This window comes from Penicillium oxalicum, chromosome I (assembly GCF_001723175.1).
Source record: "Penicillium oxalicum strain HP7-1 chromosome I, whole genome shotgun sequence".
In the NCBI taxonomy this organism is placed as follows: domain Eukaryota; kingdom Fungi; phylum Ascomycota; class Eurotiomycetes; order Eurotiales; family Aspergillaceae; genus Penicillium; species Penicillium oxalicum.
In genome coordinates, this window is record NC_064650.1 from 1,638,903 (window position 1) to 1,659,616 (window position 20,714).

The 20,714-nt window shown below is 47.6% G+C and overlaps 6 protein-coding genes and 1 non-coding gene across 7 annotated transcripts; 4 read left to right on the top strand and 3 right to left on the bottom strand.

Moving 5' to 3' along the window:
* Nucleotides 1-110: 110 nt before the first annotated feature.
* Nucleotides 111-226, top strand: POX_rRNA002. The gene has a single exon (XR_007588093.1). It is a non-coding gene; the product is annotated as a 5S ribosomal RNA (ribosomal RNA).
* Nucleotides 227-1,991: 1,765 nt separating this feature from the next.
* Nucleotides 1,992-2,889, top strand: POX_a00559 (uncharacterized protein; the record flags this gene model as incomplete). The annotated part of the gene is made up of 2 exons (XM_050109499.1): nucleotides 1,992-2,431; nucleotides 2,523-2,889. 2 exons carry the CDS (start codon nucleotides 1,992-1,994, stop codon nucleotides 2,887-2,889), a joined length of 807 nt encoding a protein of 268 aa, XP_049973267.1.
* Nucleotides 2,890-3,663: 774 nt separating this feature from the next.
* Nucleotides 3,664-7,121, top strand: POX_a00560 (uncharacterized protein; the record flags this gene model as incomplete). The annotated part of the gene is made up of 3 exons (XM_050109500.1): nucleotides 3,664-3,751; nucleotides 3,811-3,958; nucleotides 4,010-7,121. The coding sequence occupies 3 exons, from the start codon at nucleotides 3,664-3,666 to the stop codon at nucleotides 7,119-7,121; spliced, it is 3,348 nt and encodes a 1,115-aa protein (XP_049973268.1).
* Nucleotides 7,122-8,090: 969 nt separating this feature from the next.
* On the top strand, nucleotides 8,091-9,076 carry POX_a00561 (uncharacterized protein; the record flags this gene model as incomplete). Its single annotated transcript, XM_050109501.1, has 2 exons — nucleotides 8,091-8,414; nucleotides 8,486-9,076. The coding sequence occupies 2 exons, from the start codon at nucleotides 8,091-8,093 to the stop codon at nucleotides 9,074-9,076; spliced, it is 915 nt and encodes a 304-aa protein (XP_049973269.1).
* A 346-nt stretch (nucleotides 9,077-9,422) lies between these two features.
* Nucleotides 9,423-10,217, bottom strand: POX_a00562 (uncharacterized protein; the record flags this gene model as incomplete). The annotated part of the gene is made up of 3 exons (XM_050109502.1): nucleotides 9,423-9,622; nucleotides 9,777-10,017; nucleotides 10,071-10,217. The coding sequence occupies 3 exons, from the start codon at nucleotides 10,215-10,217 to the stop codon at nucleotides 9,423-9,425; spliced, it is 588 nt and encodes a 195-aa protein (XP_049973270.1).
* A 4,591-nt stretch (nucleotides 10,218-14,808) lies between these two features.
* On the bottom strand, nucleotides 14,809-16,627 carry POX_a00563 (uncharacterized protein; the record flags this gene model as incomplete). Its single annotated transcript, XM_050109503.1, has 3 exons — nucleotides 14,809-14,847; nucleotides 14,925-16,569; nucleotides 16,623-16,627. 3 exons carry the CDS (start codon nucleotides 16,625-16,627, stop codon nucleotides 14,809-14,811), a joined length of 1,689 nt encoding a protein of 562 aa, XP_049973271.1.
* Nucleotides 16,628-19,190: 2,563 nt separating this feature from the next.
* POX_a00564 (uncharacterized protein) lies at nucleotides 19,191-20,045 on the bottom strand (the record flags this gene model as incomplete). The annotated part of the gene is made up of 1 exon (XM_050109504.1): nucleotides 19,191-20,045. One exon carries the CDS (start codon nucleotides 20,043-20,045, stop codon nucleotides 19,191-19,193), a length of 855 nt encoding a protein of 284 aa, XP_049973272.1.
* Between the last annotated feature and the right edge of the window lie 669 nt (nucleotides 20,046-20,714).

A 20,714-nucleotide genomic window follows, 5' to 3' on the forward strand; every position in this document is an offset into this window, starting at 1 on the left:
TTCGGCATGCCTCCGAAAAAATTGTCGTATCCTGGACCACTCCTGGCTGACAATGACCACTTTGAGAGCCTCAAACAATTATACAGACTGAGAAAACACGAAAACAAAAACATACAACAGCCAGGATTCGCATGTGGTCACCCACCATACTACTAACTGGCCGGCGTGTGGCTTGAGTACGGCTGAGCGGACGGGAAGCCCTATTTTCCACACCCTATGGTCGTATGTATCAGGCGTCCCTTTGTAATACAATATATTCTCTACATACATGTCTGGCTAGGTATGTCTCTTTGATTATTCTAGACGATTTTCTGATTTCAAAAAGATACCAAGAGATAAACTAATGATGCTGTAGTACTTTTAGACTAGGCAAAAAACGAAGACAAAACATCTACCAGTCAGGATTCGCATGTGGTCACCCACCATACTACTAACTGGCCAGCGTATGGCTTGAGAACGGCTAGTAGTAGCCTGGAGTGCCTTTCTGCCCCCGAATGTCGTCGGTCGCGCGACAAGGGGTACTTAGCGTGGGTGCACTTTGAGAAGGGTGCAAATTCCTCGCGAGAAAGAGCGAGTCTTACCCCCTCTCTTACTTCCTGCGCACTAGACCCTCACCCAATACGTAGGCAGCGAACAACTAGACGACATTAATCGCACTCGCGCTTTAGGCCTCTGATACTAACTCGTCTAAGCTAGTTCCGCTAATCAACGTCGATGTTAGTTAAGAGGCCGAAACAGAAATAGTAGGTACTAGGTACCTACTTTATCTAGGTAGTGTTAGATGTTGTGTCTCCCTCCTAGACGTTCGCCTAGTGTAAGACTAGCTTTCGGAAGGGGTTCCCTTTACGTAAAAAGGGAGTTCCTATCTTGCATTCCCTGGTCTCTTTTATGGCTGTCTTTGTAGTGTATAAAAATGCCGCTCACTGTAGTCTATAGCCTAGATAGAACCCTCTCTTCCGTCGCAACCTCACCTTCATCCATTCTCTTGCTCCTCCTTGCTACACCTGCTATTATAGCCTCAGCCCAAGAGGTGATGATCTTTACTTGGCGCAGTAAAATAGGGCTATTCAATTCAGCCTTGCTTACCTTAGCACTAACTACACAATAACCAACATGTTCGAATATTTCGCGATTTTCGACGCTTCTCATGCGTTATTAAGATTTCACTTGCTTGCCTTTCCAAAGGTGAGAATCGAATATCCTGGCGACAGACGCAAAGTAACCGGAGTCGGCAATCAACACTATCCCTGTATAGCCTTTGATTCATCGTTGTCACTAGCCGGAGTAGAAAAGTAGCGCTGAACGCCGTTAAGCACAGGAATATTACCGAGGTGAAATCAACAAGTCAGGATGAAGGGCTAGACTTTTTACAAAAGGAAGTCAAGCACACCGATAGAGCACACCTAGTAGTATAGTATAGCCGGCTTGGGAGCTAGAGCAGCTCGAAGATTTGTATACGGATACGCTCGAGATCAATTTCATCCATCTCAATACCCCCTTCTTGTCGTTACTGAACTTTATGGTGCATGTCGCCATAGCCGCACATTTACAAAGAGACCAAATAAATCAAACTAGTTTGCATTAGGCTAGCTTCGTCGCTTAGCTGCAGTATATATTCAATATGTTGGGCGCATACCCCTCCTTCGCTCAACTGCTTTCGTTCACACCCTACTGAAATAAGCACTTTGGCGGACAGCACTGACACTCACTTTTACTTTTGTTCCATTTTCTAACCGGTTTTGAATAGATAGACAAAAAAGGGATCAAGAGGTGAGTAGATTTACTCTACAAGCCCGCTCGTTCACGCTCACTGGTATCGGAACTGCACCACGGCCGCCATTCTCCAGCTGTATTTACCATTTTTTTTGGTCTAAGCCAACCAAACAAAACCTCTGGTCACCCTACACTCTCGACTAACATCACGATAGTGGACTTAGCTTTTGGACTCAATCTGAAACATATCTCCGATTTGCGATTATTTCCCGAAAAATATGGATCCCTTCAGCATCACCGTCGGTGCACTTGGCATCACGCAATTCGCCATGGAAAGTATCAACGGCCTTAAAAATCTTGTCAACAGCCTGGACGAAGCAAAAGATGTGCTACAAGATGTGACATCTGGCCTAGAAGCCATTCAGCGTCCGCTCACTGCCCTTGAGCGGCTCCAGGTCTCTGATGAGCAGATCTACACTGCAGTGAAAGAAGACCTAGAGAGCACTGGTGTTGCTCAGGCTGTGAAGGAATGTGGAAACAAATGCGCAGAATTCTCCAAGAAGCTCGAAAAATGGACAAGACATTCCTCCGCTACGAGACTTTCTCTCCGAGATCGATTGTCGGTCAGCCTCTGGAACAAAGAAAGTATCCAGACCCTAAAGACTCAGGTCTATTCTTGTCAAGCCACCGTCCAGTTTGCAGTCACGAGTGCACAACTGTAGGTGATCCCGCTTTGTGTCATTGGGAAGATGCTAATAAAGACTCCGAAGAATTATCCAAGTACGATCTGAGAATACATCGAAAACCAGGCGTCAGGACACCGAGAGACAACTACGAAATCTTGAGAATTATATCCAGGAGCATCTCAAATTCACGCAGAGAAAACAAGATGAGACTCTTCAGCGCCAGAGAGATCTCAAAAACCTAGAGGATGAGGATGATGATGACGGCGGGGCACAGCGTGCTCTAGCCATCCAAGAAACAAAGGAACAAGCACGCTTGCTGGAAGCTGACCAGAATTCTTCTGAAATCTTCTCCCAGATACTCTCAAAGTTGTCCACTTGGGAGACTGGGAACCAGAGCAAGACTGAGATAAGGATTTCAGGCAATGACAATCACGGCATAGTGATCGGTCAGAGTACGGGTACCGTCACCTGGAATGGCCATCGACCCTAAAGGAAAGCCGCTTTATGGATGTGCATGGAACACCAGCCGCAAAGCCATCACTGAATTTCCATAGTAGTAGGTGTTCATTAACATTCTGGCTCGTATTATGGTCCATACAAAGGTCTTTTTCTGAGAATGTGGAGGTCCTGATATCCCTTCACCTTCCACCCCTGATAGCCCTTAACCATTTTCCCTTTTAGTTCTTCGACCATTTTCTCTGCATAGGAGACCGTCTTTCTGATATGCATTCTGTTAGAGAATTCCTATCTCTCGTAACAGATTTCCTAGAATGATAATTGGACTACAGGGGAGTCAATAGTGCTATGTGGTCGATCAAAAGTACCAGGTTTGGTTATTTAAAATTTTCAGTCAATGGAGACACTGGCTCTGTGGCAGTATCAACTATTTTGAGGGGCCAAATGAGGGGTGAAGGAGGGGTCAAAGCCGGGTCGCTACATAGTCCACCTTTATGATTAATTCTTGCACATCAATACGAAGCAAACAAATGATGGAGGAGCGAGATCACCTTACCAAAAGTACAGATCACAAGGCTAAGCAGGCAGGGCGGTAAGTCTTCGACTATGATTGGTCGAGAGCTGCCTGGGATGTGGGATGTGGTCGGCATGTGGCCCCACACTCTAGCCTCGATGGACCAAGGCAAGAAAGCACCCAAATGACTACTTAACGCCAACATGATACTGAGAACGAAAGGTAGCTCTCAACAGAAGCCCAGCATCCATCTTTTGTCCAAAATTTCAACACAAATTTGATTATATTGAGAAAATGACTTCCACATTCATTGAGGGCAATCACAATTCGGGGCTTGTAGTAGGAGCCAATTCGGGGACGATAAACTTTACCCATCCAGCGAGTAAGTAACTTCTAAGTGATGTCTAGGCTGTGCGAGTAAATGTTAACATCCATTTTCAGCCCAACCGGAATCCCGCCCAGAGCCATTGATGACCGTGCCGTTCGCGCATGATCCAGACTTCGTTACTCGCGATCAACTCGACCAACTCCACAAGAAATCTTCGATCGTGGGGTCTCGAACAGCTCTTGTTGGCCTGGGGGGAGTTGGGTGGGTTGCGGTTAGCCCTTGCTTGTGTATTCAAGACTAAATTTGTTCAAGAAAATCTCGCCTCGCCATCGAATACTGCCATCGAGTCCAACAGCAATTGCCTAAGACCTGGATTTTCTGGGTTCATGCGAGTAATGCAGCTCGCTGCGAGCAAAGTCTCCGCGATCTTGCCGACCGCGCGAAGATTCCCGGGCGTCAAGACCGCAATACGAATATCTTTCAACTCTTCGCAAATTGGTTGAAAGATGGGAAGATAGGACAATGGATTCTTGTCCTTGATAACGTCGACGATGACACGCTCCTTAGCGAACCGTCACGTACGCGGGTGGAAGCCCAGGCAAAAGCCCAAGACTTTGTCTCGATGCGGCCACCCCTGAGATATCTCCTCGACACCTCGAATGGCTCTATTATCATCACGAGTCGTGACAAGGGAGTAGCCTTGAAAGCCACTGGTACCATGAAACATCTGATCGATGTACAACCGATGAACATGACCGAAGCGCTACGTCTCATGCAAAGGAAGCTTGATCCATACGCAGAGAGCACGGAATTGGTTCAACTTATCGAAGAACTTGAGTTCATGCCCCTCGCAATTGTGCAGGCGGCTAGCTACATTATCCACCATTCTCCCCGCTGCTCGGTCTCGCAATATCTAGCGAAGCTTCGACACAGCGAGCGACAAGCTAGGACGCTGCTTAACCGAGAGGAATATGATGCAGGCCGGGATTCCGAGGCGAAAAACTCTATTTCATTGACCTGGCAAATATCCTTCGATCACATCCGACAGATCAGGCAGTCTGCTGCTGATTTATTGTCTCTCATGAGCTTTTTCGACCGGCAGGGAATCCCAGAGGATGTTCTACGGGTGGCAAAGAAAACACGAAAACTTGAACCTGAGGGTTCTCCGCAAGACATTGAGGACATATCAAGTGGTGTGGATACGGACTCTTCGTCTGAACTCGACGATGATGATGACTTTGAAAGTGACATTGCGACCCTAAGGGACTATTCCCTCATTGCCACCGGTGAAAATGATGTGGAATTTACGATGCATCGACTAGTGCAGCTAACAGTACGCACATGGTTGAAAATGCATGGCCTAGAGGAAGAGTGGAAGGAACGTTTCATCAGTAATCTACATGGTATATTCCCGACCGGCGATTATGAGAATTGGGAGCAATGCCGATCTCTGTTTCCACACGTGAGGTCGACGATATTACATCGACCGAAATCAGACGGCTCAATCCGAACTTGGGCCGATTTGCTCTACCGAGGGGCATGGTATGCGTTGGTACGCGGTAATTTTGTGGACTCAAGGGAAATGGCAGCTTTGTCGAGGAAGCAAATGCTGAAGCTTGGTGGTGCTGAAGATAAAGATGCCCTTAAGAGCACTGCGATATTAGCGATGGCATACCGAGAAGAGGGACGATGGGGAGAGGCGGAGCAGCTTTTTGCGCAGGTCATGGAGACGAGCAAGACGAAACTCGGCGTGGATCATCCTGACACGCTAACGAGTATAGCCAGCCTAGCGTCGACGTATAGGAACCAGGGCCGATGGGAAGAGGCGGAGCAGCTCGAGGTGCAGGTCATGGAGACTCGCAAGACGAAACTCGGCGCGGATCATCCTAACACGCTAACGAGTATGGCCAGCCTAGCGTCGACGTATAGGAACCAGGGCCGATGGAAAGAGGCGGAGCAGCTTTTTGCGCAGGTCATGGAGACTCGCAAGACGAAACTCGGCGTGGATCATCCTGACACGCTTACGAGTATAGCCAGCCTAGCGTCGATATTATACAACCAGGGCCGATGGGAAGAGGCGGAGCAGCTCGAGGTGCAGGTTATGGAGACTTGCAAGACGAAACTCGGCGCGGACCATCCTAGCACGCTGACGATTATGGCTAACCTAGCGTCGACGTTATTGAGTCAGGGCCGTTGGGAAGAGGCGGAGCAGCTTTTTGCGCAGGTCATGGAGACTCGCAAGACGAAACTCGGCGTGGATCATCCTGATACGCTAGCGAATATGGCCAGCCTAGCGTCGACGTTATTAAACCAGGGCCGATGGGGAGAGGCGGAGCAGCTTTTTGCGCAGGTTATAGAGACTCGCAAGACGAAACTCGGCGCGGACCATCCTCACACGCTTACGAGTATAGCCGGCCTAGCGTCGACGTTGTTGAACCAGGGCCGATGGGGAGAGGCGGAGCAGCTTTTTGCGCAGGTCATAGAGACGAGCAAGACGAAACTCGGCGCGGACCACCATGACACGCTTATGAGTATGGCCAACCTAGCGTCGACGTTATGGAACCAGGGCCGATGGGGAGAGGCGGAGCAGCTCGAGGTGCAGGTTATGGAGACTTGCAAGACGAAACTCGGCGCGGACCATCCTAGCACGCTGACGATTATGGCTAACCTAGCGTCGACGTTATTGAGTCAGGGCCGTTGGGAAGAGGCGGAGCAGCTTTTTGCGCAGGTTATAGAGACGAGCAAGACGAAACTTGGCGTGGATCATCCTGACACGCTCACGAGTATAGCTAACCTAGCGTCGACGTTATGCAACCAGGGCCGTTGGGAAGAGGCGGAGCAGCTCGAGGTGCAGGTCATGGAGACTCGCAAGACGAAACTCGGTGCGGATCATCCTGACACGCTGACGAGCATGGCCAACCTAGCGTCGACGTTATGCAACCAGGGCCGTTGGGAAGAGGCGGAGCAGCTCGAGGTGCAGGTCATGGAGACTCGCAAGACGAAACTCGGTGCGGATCATCCTGACACGCTGACGAGCATGGCCAACCTAGCGTCGACGTTATGCAACCAGGGCCGTTGGGAAGAGGCGGAGCAGCTCGAGGTGCAGGTCATGGAGACTCGCAAGACGAAGCTCGGTGCGGATCATCCTAACACGCTGACGAGCATGGCCAACCTTGCCTTTACCTGGAAGTCTATAGGCCGAAGTGCTGATGCAATCGATTTGCTCAAAACATGTGTGCTCAAACAGGAACAAATTCTTGGTCTAAATCATCCCCACACCTTGTCTAGTTCCAAAATCCTGCTGGAATGGGAAACCAGATCTCTACCTATGAGGCACGATCAGATTAGCGTCAGTCAATTTGCTTTTTGTCTGGTATTGGCCTCGCTTTATTTGGCAATATCATTACAAGTGCGACTGGATTGATTCATTCAGAACACGTCATTATGCAATTGACAAGCCATTGTTTTGTATTCAAGAGGGGTATCTACATGCTCAGGGCAGCCTAATCTCACTAAGCAGGTCGAGGCATGAGACCAAACCTACAAAGAACGACGGCGTCGGCTTAGTAGAAATGGGAGTTTGGCAAGATACCACGAATCCTCTCGTCGTTCCCCGTTAATGTCCAATTTCTAACTCCCTTTAACAACCCTTCTTTCTACTACTTGCAACAGAATCCCCCACTGCAATATATAGGCCACTGATCCCTAAACTTGATTCGAGTCAAGACCAAAAACATACAACAGCCAGTATTCGCATGTGGTCACCTACTATACTACTAACTGGCCGTAGTATGCTTACGTAGGCCACGGATAACACTTGGATTGACTCAATCTTGCTTCAGCCCATCACACCGACATCCACAATAGCCAAGAAGAAAAGTACAGCGATGGGCTGCCCCGGGTCTTGACGTCAAGCGCGACCGGCCATGAAGCAAAAATGGCGATGATCAGACTTATGGCCTAGGGTCAGACCTCAAGCAACCGATCAAAAAAAAAAACGTGACAACCGCGCTGACACCCCATCCAGAGGACTCACTTATCACCGAATAGTTCTACGAAGCGGGAATGAAAACGAGGCAACCCAGGGAAAAAGAAAGTACGTAAGATAGATAGGGGCAAATAATCAAGAGAAGGGCCTTCTGTCAGCCACTCGCCTTCAAAAGAGGTGACCGGTTACTCTGTACTCCTGCTGTAGACCGGTTTTATGGCATGTGATCTGGGAATCCGCCTTGTCCTAAAACGGTACTTGATCAATGACTTATCTTAAAGGTCGGAGATCGGCACTCTTCGCGATAACCCAATTTCCTTCTCACCTCGTCCATACGTTCAAAAGGATACCAAACTTTCCAAGATTCTTCTCATTTCGACTTTATTGATTTTCGTTGGTTGAAGGATGGCACTACCACTACAGGAAGTAATATCACCACCGCAGAAAGAGACATCACCGCCCCAGGAAGAGACCTCATTGTCGCAGACATCACCACTGTCACGGGAAGAGATATCATTACTGCCGCGGGACGAGATATCACTACCTCACCGGGAAGAAACATCACTAAGCAAAGAAGAGACATCGCCACCAGAGGAAGAGAGATTGTCGAGACAGCATCATGCGCCCATTGTGAGCGTAGCTGCGAAAGCTCTGGCAGAGAAGGATATCCCATTCGTGGAGTATGGGGAGCAGATACAGTGGCGCTACGGAGACCCTGCGGTCCTTCTGGTAAGCATCAAAGAGCTCTTGTGGCATTGACTAGTCGACTCGTTGGGCATTTATAACGTCTTGAATTCCAGCGCGTGGAGTGGGCAGTCCCCGATGCACTGCTCTCGCTTGCGTCAGAGATTCTGTCAGACCTGGGTTTCCCTCATGTGCCCCTGTCCACAGGAGCCGCTGCTTACTACGGAGAATGGGACCGAGCTTGCATTATCCACAGGTTGGGCGAGAGATGTCCGGTATATCTCTACCCGCTGTCATTTATCGGCCTTGAGCTTCAGGACACCTGCAAAGTCACATCCACCTTTGACCGCACGCTCGAGATCTTGACGCCCAAACCCAACAAATATATGGTGTCGTTGCTTCGTCATCTCCTCAGCCACCCGCTTAACGATAGCTTCAGACTTCGAGTAAAAGATGATCCACTGTCTTTTATATGCTTTTACATTTTGCGTGAAAATCCCCTGAAGACGAAGGATGGGGAATGGGATGACGATGAGAGCGAAGAAGATTACCAAAATAGAGTTGGAGAAGCACTGAAGGAAATGGGAACTTGGGATTGGGGCGCTGGTGGAGAGGACTATCTGAGAATTTCTGTATCTGTGATCCGAGACTGTCGATCTATTGACCGGCTAGGAGGACTCAGGTACGCGCTGAAAAAATATCAATAAATGTAATATGTTAATGGGACATTAATATTTTTATTGACCAGGTATTGAACCCTTCGTGGCTAGAGCTGAGTCTATTGCATGAAATATCCATCAAAGGGAAACCTCCCACGATTCCCTGAAGCATGTTATAATTCCACTCTATTGTCACCTCCGCTCTCCTCTCTGTTGACTCCCCCGGCCCAACCTCTTACTCCTTCACCCCTCTTGCATTCGACGAAACAACTCAACATCTGGAGAGAAGGATAGGAGGATGCAGAAACGAGAAGAACTGGATGCATGCGAATGCCTATGATGCTCAAGGTATCAATGCAACAAGGCGATACCGGTGACTCGTCACACCAGCTTTCTAATTGCTGATGAGCGCCAAATCCTTCGCGCTCAAAGTGACCGCAAGCAAAGGGCGAGTTGTTGTATGCATCTGGTACAGCTTGCGAACCAAGGCGAGTAACTCGTGCTTGGGCTTCTCCGGATATCCTTCCAAATCGATAAGACTGCCATCATTACCCAGCCAGGTCAGAATTACTTGAATATCTTTGATGTCCCTCACTGCTTTTCTGATACTTGCGGGACGGGTGGAGTAGGCGATGAATGCCCATCTCTTGAGCTTGGTGAGGACGAGGACGGAGGGTGCAATGATGGGGATTTAAGCACAATGATTGATTAGCGAAAGCTGGCTCTAGTAGAATACACAGGTACTCACTTGGGGTCTCCTCAACACGTCCTGGCAGGTCATTGGCAGTGATGGAGCGAAGAGAAATTGTATTTGCGTCACGCAACTTCAACTGTCTACCTTCTCCCCCACGAAGCTCAACTGTGATGGGCGTACGATCCCCTCCCGAAAACATCAGTTTGTTGTTGGGGTTTATTGTAAAGCGGGCGTTGGCCTGGAGAAGCATGTTGCGGGCCTCGATTGGGTCCGAATCCACGATGACATCAATGTCCTAAGTCAGATTAGCTTCATAATTCATGTCAAGACGGTACACGGAACATAAACCTCAGTCATTCTTGACCCACCAATAAGAGACGTCGCATATCGGCCTATGAATCCATGGCGAATGTTGGCGCGAGTGAGAGCGACTGTTGTTTCCTTGGCAGCAGCATCGAGGAAGCGGAAAGGTTCCCTTTCCTGGACTGGATCCATAGCTCGAGCGATTCAAGTGAGAGAGGAGTGAGAGAAGAGATGTCTCGAAGTATATTTCTTAGGGTCACCGAGGAGAAGAAAAGAGAATGAAAGAGGAAGAGAGGGGAGGTTACAAGGATAGGCAGAGTAAACAAGTAACCACGGTATAGTCGGAGAAGGAACTACCCAGGGACGATGATAGATGGAAGATACGCCTACATGGCCACCTTTCCGCGTAGAAATATCAATTCTGACAAAGTAGTAAGTACCTTGCTCAATTTATCACCGAACTGAGTACTTAACTCAGTACTCAACTTGGTACTTAATTTAATACTGAAATGAGTGCTAAATTAAGAACCGAGCTGATTATTCAAGTCTGTACTTATGAAAATTCACTTATAGTGATGGTTGATGCCTAGCGTCTACGCATGCGGTAGCAGGCATCCCCTACGTATTTAAGTCGTCTCTCACTCTCTCATACTCTCTCCTTCTTTTCTTCCCCATACTTGGTTGTTTCGTCAAATAATAATGCTACTACATTGTTTGATCTTCTTCCTCTCGTACCTGGGCATAACAGTACTTAACTAGATGAACTTAACCTCGTAGATGATGCAGGGTTGTTAAATTACTGTTACAACCAAGAGTAAATCGGAATGATCCTGCGCTTACAACGGAAGAATCAAGTCTGGAGAGAAGAGAGAAGAAGAGAAAAGAAAACAAAACCCGTCGTGGTACCAGTCCTTCTCGACGCGTCCCTTCCAGGTTCCTTCCTCTCCATCCATCACTTTTATGCTCAGTTCACCAGCTAGAGCCTCATGATGTGCACATATGATGTGCCACAATCTCTTATCATCCCCATCCGGCAACTCTGCTCCCAACTCCAAACATGCATCCTTCAGGATACAAAACCTCTCGTTTCACATACTGAATAACAGACTACTTGTCACATTACCCTCTTCTTTAAAGGGACCAGGCCAATCAGGCGAGGCATTACCATGCGGGTCTATCGTCATTGGGATGATCTGGTTCAGTATTGGTCATTTAACGCGGCTTCTGCCCAGAGATGCAATCGTTTCGGCGGTCCAAGGAGGCTAGGGTAACGTCGGTGAAACTCCATCAGCTTCTCGAGTGCGTTCTTGAAACCTCTGGCAGGATACCAGTTATCATCTTCATTGCCGATCTATTTCGCTTTGTACTGGATTTTTCTGTAGTGCAGCCGGACGGCAATTATCTCTTCGACTTCCTATTCCGTGTCAGTGTTCACTTCTACTGATGGTATAGGGTCGATAATTTGGCCTGGCAGTGGCTCCGTTCTAGCGACTCTGTGCAGTTTTTTAGGTGCGAATATTAGGTGAACACGAATAGACTCGATATGGATCGCTAACTTTGTTAAAGATTCTGCAGGGACCGCTTGCTTAGTCAGTGAGCTTTCGTCCTGGTTGATCTGTTCGCTTTAAGTTATGAGAAGAAATAATGCAGAATAGATCTAGGTAGACTCTAGAATATTTCATGTGCTTCGGTAGAGATCGATAAGTCTCTCCTTCCCATCTTGAAGTGAAATTAAATAGATTCTAATATACAGACTTCTGTGACAGTGGAATTTTCCTTATTGGAGTATAGTCATTAGTAAAAGGTTTTAGGAGCTACAGGGTAGGGTGTTACGAAGGAATGATCGAGGGCGGTAGGATGGAAGGGTGGTTGGTGAATTTGCATGTGCTGACCTCAAGACTGATGATGGGAGCAAACATGGCCGGATTGGGATGCTTGGGTTCATCAACAACTTCTCTCACCAGATAAATCTTTCCTTCCTTCTCTCCTCGGTCTTGTTATCTTGTTACTCTCGTTGAATGCACAGGATCCCTCCGATTTCCTTTTGGCACGTAACATAGGGTTAGGTTCATTTTCGAAAAATTACTATTAGTCATCTCTCTACGAGAAAGTCTCTATCTCCTAACATAAGTATCACAACTTATATCTATAGATAACATAACTTATAATGCCTATTTTATTGCTGTATCCTTATGCTTCTCTGGAGTAGCCGGAGCAAGCTGTTTGAGGCAAATGGAGTTATCATCGTGTCCCTGTTATGTGCCAATCGAGATGTGAACAAACGTCTGCATTCGGTGCGAACAACAAAGGAATCAAGTCTAAGGAGAGAAGTGAAAGGAGGAAATCCACGAGGATACGAGTTGGATCTTTGGTGGGCATCCGGCCTCAAGCGCCTTCCAATTTCGGGGGGACCGCGAATCATCCAAACAAACAAGGCTAACCCGCCAGTTGCTCCCCCTGTGGCGAATGTGGCGTTCCAGTGAGAACAAAGGAGATCGGAAGACATAGGAATAGCCTCAGACATTGCTATTCACCGGTATCCGCCTCAGGTGTCTGTTCGCTTGCTTTGAGGGTGTTTCTGTACTTAAATCCTCTCTCCCTGGTTTGTCTTCCTTTTCTTCCTCTTTTTCTCTTCAGTCTTAATACCTTCGTTGAATGCCACAGCTTGATCCAGGATCTTTCTCTTGACTTGTGACACCTCCGAACGGACTTGAACGTCCTCGATCGTAACAGTTCCTATTAATTCTGATATTCACTGGGGAAGCCACGTGACGCAGCACATGTAATCCTTTCATCAAGTTTCTTTTAGACGTCTTTCAGGGCATCTTCTTCGAATGGTTGTGTTAAGGGGGAAAAATAATAGCAAATCGTATATACGCTCTGGGCTCATATTTATGGCCTAGAGTCAAGGGAAAAGGGAAAGTGGGTAACCTGGGTGATCCGGGTGAGAATCCTCGCCATTTCTCACAGGCTCTCACCCCGTTCTCACCTCTATCACGCCAGTCTCCAAAGTTCTCACCCATATCACCCACACTCATCCTAAGGTCAAATCCGACTCCATTTTAGGGCTCAGGGCGCATCAAGGATTGACTGCGTACTATAATGGGCTTAAGTACGGCCGAGCAGACGGGAAGCCCTATTTTCCACACCCTATGGTCGTATGTACTTTGACTTGAATCATTTGGAGATCTATCGGTGTAACTGTGATTATTCGAAAAGTCTGGAAGTCTCACACTCTTGATGATGCTTTAAGCAGGCGTCTGTTCCCTTGGAAATGGGGTTTAAATGATTCTAGAACGAATGAGCACTACCACTTAGCATCTGTTACCTAGTGACAGGCTCATTTCTAGGTTAGTACCTAAATGTTGTCAAAAGCAAAGAACTCAAATGAATACAGCTTTTTATAAGAATCGTGATCAACCAGGTAAAGCCCCCGACCTCTTCCGCCCTCCTCGGCCTTCCTCTTTTGTACATTGGAGACTATTTGAGGTTGTTAATAGGGTTGTTCCTATGGGATCAATTACCCGAGATTCAACTGAAATTTATGGATTGAGATGACGAGTGTAAGTCGGTTAGATATGTAGGTGTGGTCCCCAGAGGGCGCATGCGGGAAGACATGCGGGACCAACCGTCTATAGATACCGTTGCAGGACAAACTATCTGTTAGGGTGGTTTGGCTCAGACCTTTTGGCCTAATTTTGAAACCAGCGCGCAACCGCACGGTGGATTTTATTAGCAGGACACCTGGGTACGCACGTGGCTCTCTAATGGTATTAGTGAAATTTTCATGAATATAGATATCTTGATTATAGCTTCTGATCGGGCAGATCCTTTGGTATATGATCTATCGATAAGAAGTCTTTATTAATGTACCGAAGTAGTTATAACTATGTCCTAGATATTTGTACGCACCGCAACCCATCGACTCCAATTCGTGACGCCAAAGAATACCTGAAAAGCACACGAGTGATACCACGCACCCCACAACTACATTGATTGGCTTTTTGATGCATTCTCTCGACGGTTGATGTAGATATCCCCTCTCCCTCTGGGAATGAAAACACCTACTGGAGGGTGCCATAGGGGTTGCAACCATCTTCTCTTCACCCAACTTACACCTGGTTCAATTCCAGAGCTACAGGTAGGTCAAAGTTGCAAGTGCTACACCACAATCTTTGACTGTAAGTGTGCAGGCTTCTATTTCGGTATGTGTCAGTTACACTCCAAAGGCCCTTATTGTTCCCTCATACAGAAATTTTTCAGGCGTGGTGATTTATTAAAAGACAGCACCGGCCGTACTACGGGTGTGCTATTGAAGCAAATGCGAGGGTTTTCATCAAGGTTAGAAGTACGTGGAGCATATATGCCACAGACTGGAAAGTCGCCTGTAGCAAAGTCCATAAAAGTACTCCATGGTGGTCCTATTGCTGCTGCAAGGAAAATACGAGCAGTCACTGGCAGGCTACGTGTGTCGATTTATATCTCAACGCTAATGTTATACGCAGAACATGAGTGGGTTCGACCTAGGGCCGTGGAGATTTGTCCTCATTAACACCGAGATTTATTCTCTGCGAAGCAGAGTAGGGAGGCAACAAGTAGTAGGAATGAGTGTCTTCAAAAATAGTGCTTTACCACCAGGCGATCAAAATCAGATTCCATATGATTGTGTCGCGTATTGTTAACGTCACTGATGAGGAAATATAGTGATGCATTTCAAGAGAAGCCCTCACTGAGAGAGAGAAGAAGAGAGAAGAGAGAAAGGAATAGGGTGTGAGAGAAACAACTATTTTCTGCTGCCACCACGGTTGCCTGATCCTTCGAGCTAACTAACAACGTTAATCAAGAACAACATCCAGCTTTTGTTACAGCAGACGTTCTACAGAAGCATGAAACTTTCACTGGAACGTCGGCGCATGCCAAAGCAGCATCCAGTGCTGGTTGAATGAAAGCGGCTTCTTGGTTCTTTCCGAGGCGAGTGAAGCATTCGTGTAAGCCATGCAACCCCCAAACATTATTGAGCTTTGCCTTACGCCGAGGATAGTCCAGAGCGAAGCCAAGATCCTGCTTGAACAACGTTTCTGCTTCCACGACGCGCCCTTGTTCAAGGAGCAGGCCACCAAGTGCATGGCGGACTGGCTGCATCCAGGCAGGCGGGTCGGTATACGCGAGTGCATCCTCACGTACAATGGCCTCCCGAAGGAAATGGAAGGCCGTCTCGACATTTCCCTTGCGATATTCCAATTCACCGGCAAGCATAGCAGAGCCAACTGCGAGAACATCTTCCTCCGTGCATGGAATGCTGTTAAGTCGCGAGCTAGGAACAGCCTTGCGCGCCGTCTCGAACTCCTTTTGAGCGGCTTCGGCTTCTACAATCCTTCCAAGTGCACTGAACGCAAGCCCGCGGGTGTAATGGATGGTGGCTGTAGTTACACAATATGTATCGCGATCGGTGGGAAGCTTGAGGTCAAGAATCTCTTCCCAGCGACCAAAGCGCACTAGCACGTGCGCCTTACTTCCTAGGAAGCTCTCGACGAAGTCTGCCATTGGGGGGCTTTTGACGGATAGCAGATCCGCATCAATGATCTGTTCAAGCTTTTCAGCAGCGGACATTGCGTCTGTGAATCGGCCGGACATCATAGCGGAATACAATTTTGCACAAACATAATGCACCCTGTAAGCCGCATACATAGTTGTACCCGTCTCTCGAGCAAAGTAGATGTCGTCGGCAAGTATCGCTTCATTGTTGGAATCGATAGCACGGCCATAGTCGCCAACAGCGGCATCAATATGCGTCGGCATGTGTAACATATGCGAAGCGTGCGGAACCATGCCACGTAGTCGATTCGCAGCCGGTAGAGCCAATTCTGGAAATGGCGACATCTCCATCATGTGTATGTGCAAGTGGCAGATTGCTGGATGACTGCGACCAGGATCTTGCTTCAGTCGTAGCTCAATCACTTCGCGAGCCTCGATTGTGTGATCCCCGGTCGGTTTACCGGTGTTCAGGTCCCATAGCCCGCGCGGAGTGATACACATCAGTGCTTCCGCGAATAGCGCAGCCACGTCCACATCATCGCTGAATTTATGATACACGGAGCGCATCGCGTCCGCATATGCGCGATCGAAAGGGCCCAGATCCTCGGGGATGTCATCAATTGGTGGGAAACGAGTGCCGATTGCCCCGATCAACGCTTGTTCGACTGGTGTAGCCTGTCTAGCTAGCTTGGACGCTCGGGCTAGGATATCGTTGACCTTCTTGATAGAAGCCTGACGATCTTCTGGGTCAAAATATCTCCATGCCTTGTTGTAGTTGGGCCCAGTCGCGTATGCAATTCCCCATAGCGCCATGGCGCAATTTTCGTCACTTTCGGCAGCCCGTTCAAAGCACCGGACCGCTTCGCCATGGTTGAAAGAATGAGCCCATATCAGTCCGCGATTGAACCACAATTGGGCTTCCGCCGACGCAGTGGTCACTGATCGGCGATACGAACCGAGTTCGTAATACGTCTCTGCCACGGTTGTTGAGAAGGGACTGGATTCGTCTCTAATTGAGTGTTAGGGCCCCGTCTGTATTACAAATATTATGAAGAGACTCACCGCATATTGTAAATATTGAAGTTACTTGACTTAGTCGTAACTGTAGGATCTTGAGATTAATGCATTCATTCAGAAGATGGTGTGCATTCATTTATAGATTCAGCCTTGGAAGGATATTTGTCAATGATTTATCAGCTACATATGGCATATCGACTGCAAAGAGGGAGAGGCCGGGGTATACATGACTGCGCCACTTCGATCGGAGGACGGGCGGGATACCGACCAGTGTCCATGGTTTCAATTGCCGGTTCTCTGGGCTGTTCGACGTTGAACAACCTTCAGAAACCCACCTGATAGGTTTCAGTGGCGCTTCCCGACCTCCACCCTGTCCCAGAATGGTTATATTGCCCGCCAAGATTCGATTGACGGACGCAACTAACCGTGGAACGTCTATGGATGATGCTTTGCTGCTTTGGTTTTGATTGACTATCGATTTCAAATTTCTATATCGGAACAGAGATCATGTTTGTGTTTTACCGAAACGCCGGTGAAGTGAAGGCAATTGCTTATTCTTTCTGTCGTTAGCTGGGCTCCCTTTTCTCTTCCAAATTTAGGAGTGAGAAAACCGCAGGAGCTCACCGGAACACTGGAATCCAGAATCGACTTTTCACCAGGATAATTCCCGGCCCATGATGTTTATCCATTGATGAATATGTATCTTCCGCAAGAGATAATTGACCTTGTACGATTTGTACCAGTTCAGCTCTGCGCCACTACTAAACAATCGTTTGGCAGATCACATTTTACGTCGAGATCGGCACTTTATAATATTCTTCAAGGACATTGATTGCTCGTGCATTATGGGTAACGAACGACAAGAACCGGAAAAATTTGGCTCAACTCCGGTTGGTCAACAAAAGCTCCTGTCACAGTGCCTCAAACCGTCTCTGTCGACACATTATAGCCATAGCCCATTCATCGTACGACACCACCCAGTTGCCATCTTTAGAAAGGCTAGTGAACCTGCCAAAAAGCCCATATGCCCAATATGTGCGTCAAGTCGACATTCGATATGGTTTCTTCCCATGTTCAATACGAGAAATTAGCTTATGCATGGAAGACCTTGCCGCCTTGCTGTATTCATGCTTGCGTCGATTTCATAATCCCAAAGACCTCGAATTCCGTGGTCCGCCATTGGCGCCCTTGCCCCATGATAAGATAAAAGCATCCATCGACTCGATACATATGTCGTTATGCTACGTGTCTCTGCCCAGCTTGACAGAACTCGAGATTCAGTCACCAATGACGAACGATTTTGCCCCCTTGTTTGCCGAGAATACCAGCCCATTGCGGATACCGATTGAGCAGACTGTTAGCTGCCTTCAGTGTCTCGGATTTCACGTCTATGCGCAGACAAACCAGCAATACCGTGCGGCTTACTTGTTGAGGATCGTGGAGCTTTCAACGAAAATGACTTCCCTCTCACTCAGTAGCACCAACTATCTGAGCATTGATAGTCTTGAACTCGGTTCAGAGGTTCACCTACGGTTTTTGTCCCTGTACAAAGTGAAAATTTCATCTTGAAATCTCGTCAATATGATTGAGCAATGTAGTGAGTCGATGCACTATATCCACCAAAATCATGTGAAGATCGAGTCTGCTGCATGGGCGAAGATTCTATCTGCAATGGATAATTTACCCTATCTATATGACTTTGATACATCCGTTGGGGAAACTTCCATAGGAAGCGAGAGGCTTCAATCAGCTCCGACACTGGTCTTCACTGCAGAGAATGTCCAAGATCGGGGGCCGTTTGCGCTGGACCATTTCGCGTTTCAAAATCTCAAACGAAGGGTAAAATTGAAACGGGCCGTGGCTCGGCATTTCAAGTGTTGACTCAGGCCCTTGCTGATATGGCATTTCAAGATCGAAAATGAAGAATGAAGGGAGATTTTGTCTCCTGGGTGAGAGTTTTCCTCTATCCATACGGCTTTAATACATCTGTTGGTGGGTTTTTCATAAAAGGTGAAAGGTTCCATTCGGCACCAAAACCGTGGTTTTCAACGTGGAAACCCTGTCTAATACATGATTATTCTTCCTTGTTAACTCTTGGTGGTCATTGAACCTTTGCTGCTGATAAGGACTGAAGCGCTTTTTCCATGGTTTTGCTTTCGTACACCGTGGCCAATTCTTACACAAAGAACTGAACTCGGGGAGGCTGGGGCTACTCTATCACCTGTGGCACTAATTCCGTCTATCCTCTAGCCGCAAACCGTACTATTTGAGTGTGCCAGGCTATTTTCGGGCGGAGTCGATGTTCAATGGCAGCGGTGGCCTGCGAGACTTCCAGCACTGTCTATTACCTAGGAGATCCGGCCATGACTCGATCAAGAAGTCTCCAAGAGACCCAAACTTCTAAGCACTCTTTCAAATCCTATTCTATAGAGTGGACTATTCTTTCATTTCCCGCCGTGTTCCTTTGAACAAAATACAAATTAGACAAATGAGTGTAGAATCCTGGCTTTTGTATTCACGAAGTTAATCTGAACCAACTGTGGAATGCAGAGCATGATAAAACATAAAGCACAAAGAGGAGGCCGTAGGGTCGCGATATCCAGAGATTCACAGTCAAAAAACAACCTTGGGAATGCCAGGAGCTGTCCAGCACACTTTGTCCGAAAATCCCTCCTGTGTGAAAACCTCCTCCAACTCCGCCCGGCCCTCCTTGAAGTGTTCCCACGATTCAAAATGAATTGGGACTATGACATCGGCGCCAATATCACGGGCCAGCTGAACGGCTTGTTTGCCGTCCATTGTAATCTGAATGGGGCCAGTCGGGAAATCAAATGTGGCATTTCCCAAGTTGAAAATGGCTGCAGTAATATGCCATCTCTTTCCAATCTCTCGCAGCTCGTCAATGTACACGGTATCCCCGGAGAAATAGATTGCATTAGGCTTGCCGGATGAATCAAGGCCGAACGAATCAGTCTCCAGGACGAAGCCCGTAACTTCTCCAATTGGGAAGTGTTTGCAAGGAGTACCAGTAATTCGGTACATTTTTCCTCCAATGCAAGAAGTCACAGTTTCCCAGGGTCGAAGGCCAACGACGCCCGGGCGTGGACGCAGGTTGGTGGCACCGTCGACGGTGGTAAACACCTTCCGACCATCTAGCAGCTTGCGGCCTTCTGGGTCCAAATTGTCAAGGTGGTCCTCATGACTGAGAAGCACAGCATCGATAGGCGGCAGTTCGTTGAGCTGAAGCGCTGGACCTTGCTTGTTGATAAGGTGCGGTGGTGGCGGAATGCTTTCAAACCCGAACTGTTTCAGGTCCACTTGTTCCCAGACTGCGGTCGAATCGAATTCTGTCCCTTCGATAGCTCCAAAGAAGGGATCTGTCAGGAAGCAAACTCCATCAATGTTGAGAATGGCAGTTGCAGTGGTGACGTGTGTGATTGTAAGGGTAGGTTTGGATGTTGCTGCCATGGCTGCGGTAAGAGTGAGAGTCAGGCAGGGAGATTTTTGATACAGTAAATCTGATCAATGGAATGGACCGTCAAGACACTCTGTTCGGGAGAAACTGAGGTATAAATATATCGCCTTTCTGAAAACATTAGAAATTCTGTTTCATTCTACTGGTTATGTAACTTCGGCTCATCCCACGTGGGCGTGGACATGAAGTTTCATCTCGCCACAAAATTCAGAACAATTATATAATATCTCCCGGATGTTTACCAGGCCAGTGATTATCAACCACGCTGATTTCCAAGGTTGTTTCTACCTAAGCAACTCAGGGATAGATGAATTGCCACGCACGCAAAAGGCTTGGCGGAGAAAGTAGCCTTTTTGGGTTAGCGCGACGGGACATTGGGACAGTCCAAGATCACTATGTGGGATGCCGAAAAATGTTCGCGAAGTATGCATTTTGCGGCGTTGAACTAGAAAATTTGCTGTACATGTGATTTTCATATCTGCTATATGCCAATTTCATAACCTTTCTTCCACTGTATGTATTCTATTCTGAATACAAAAAGAAAAAGGAAATCTGCTTCAGACTATATACCAACTGTACTCCGGTCTTTAGTCAGGAAGACAGCTTATCTTACAAGATTACCACGAGTCTAGGTGTTTAAGCGATATATGAAGATTGGATGT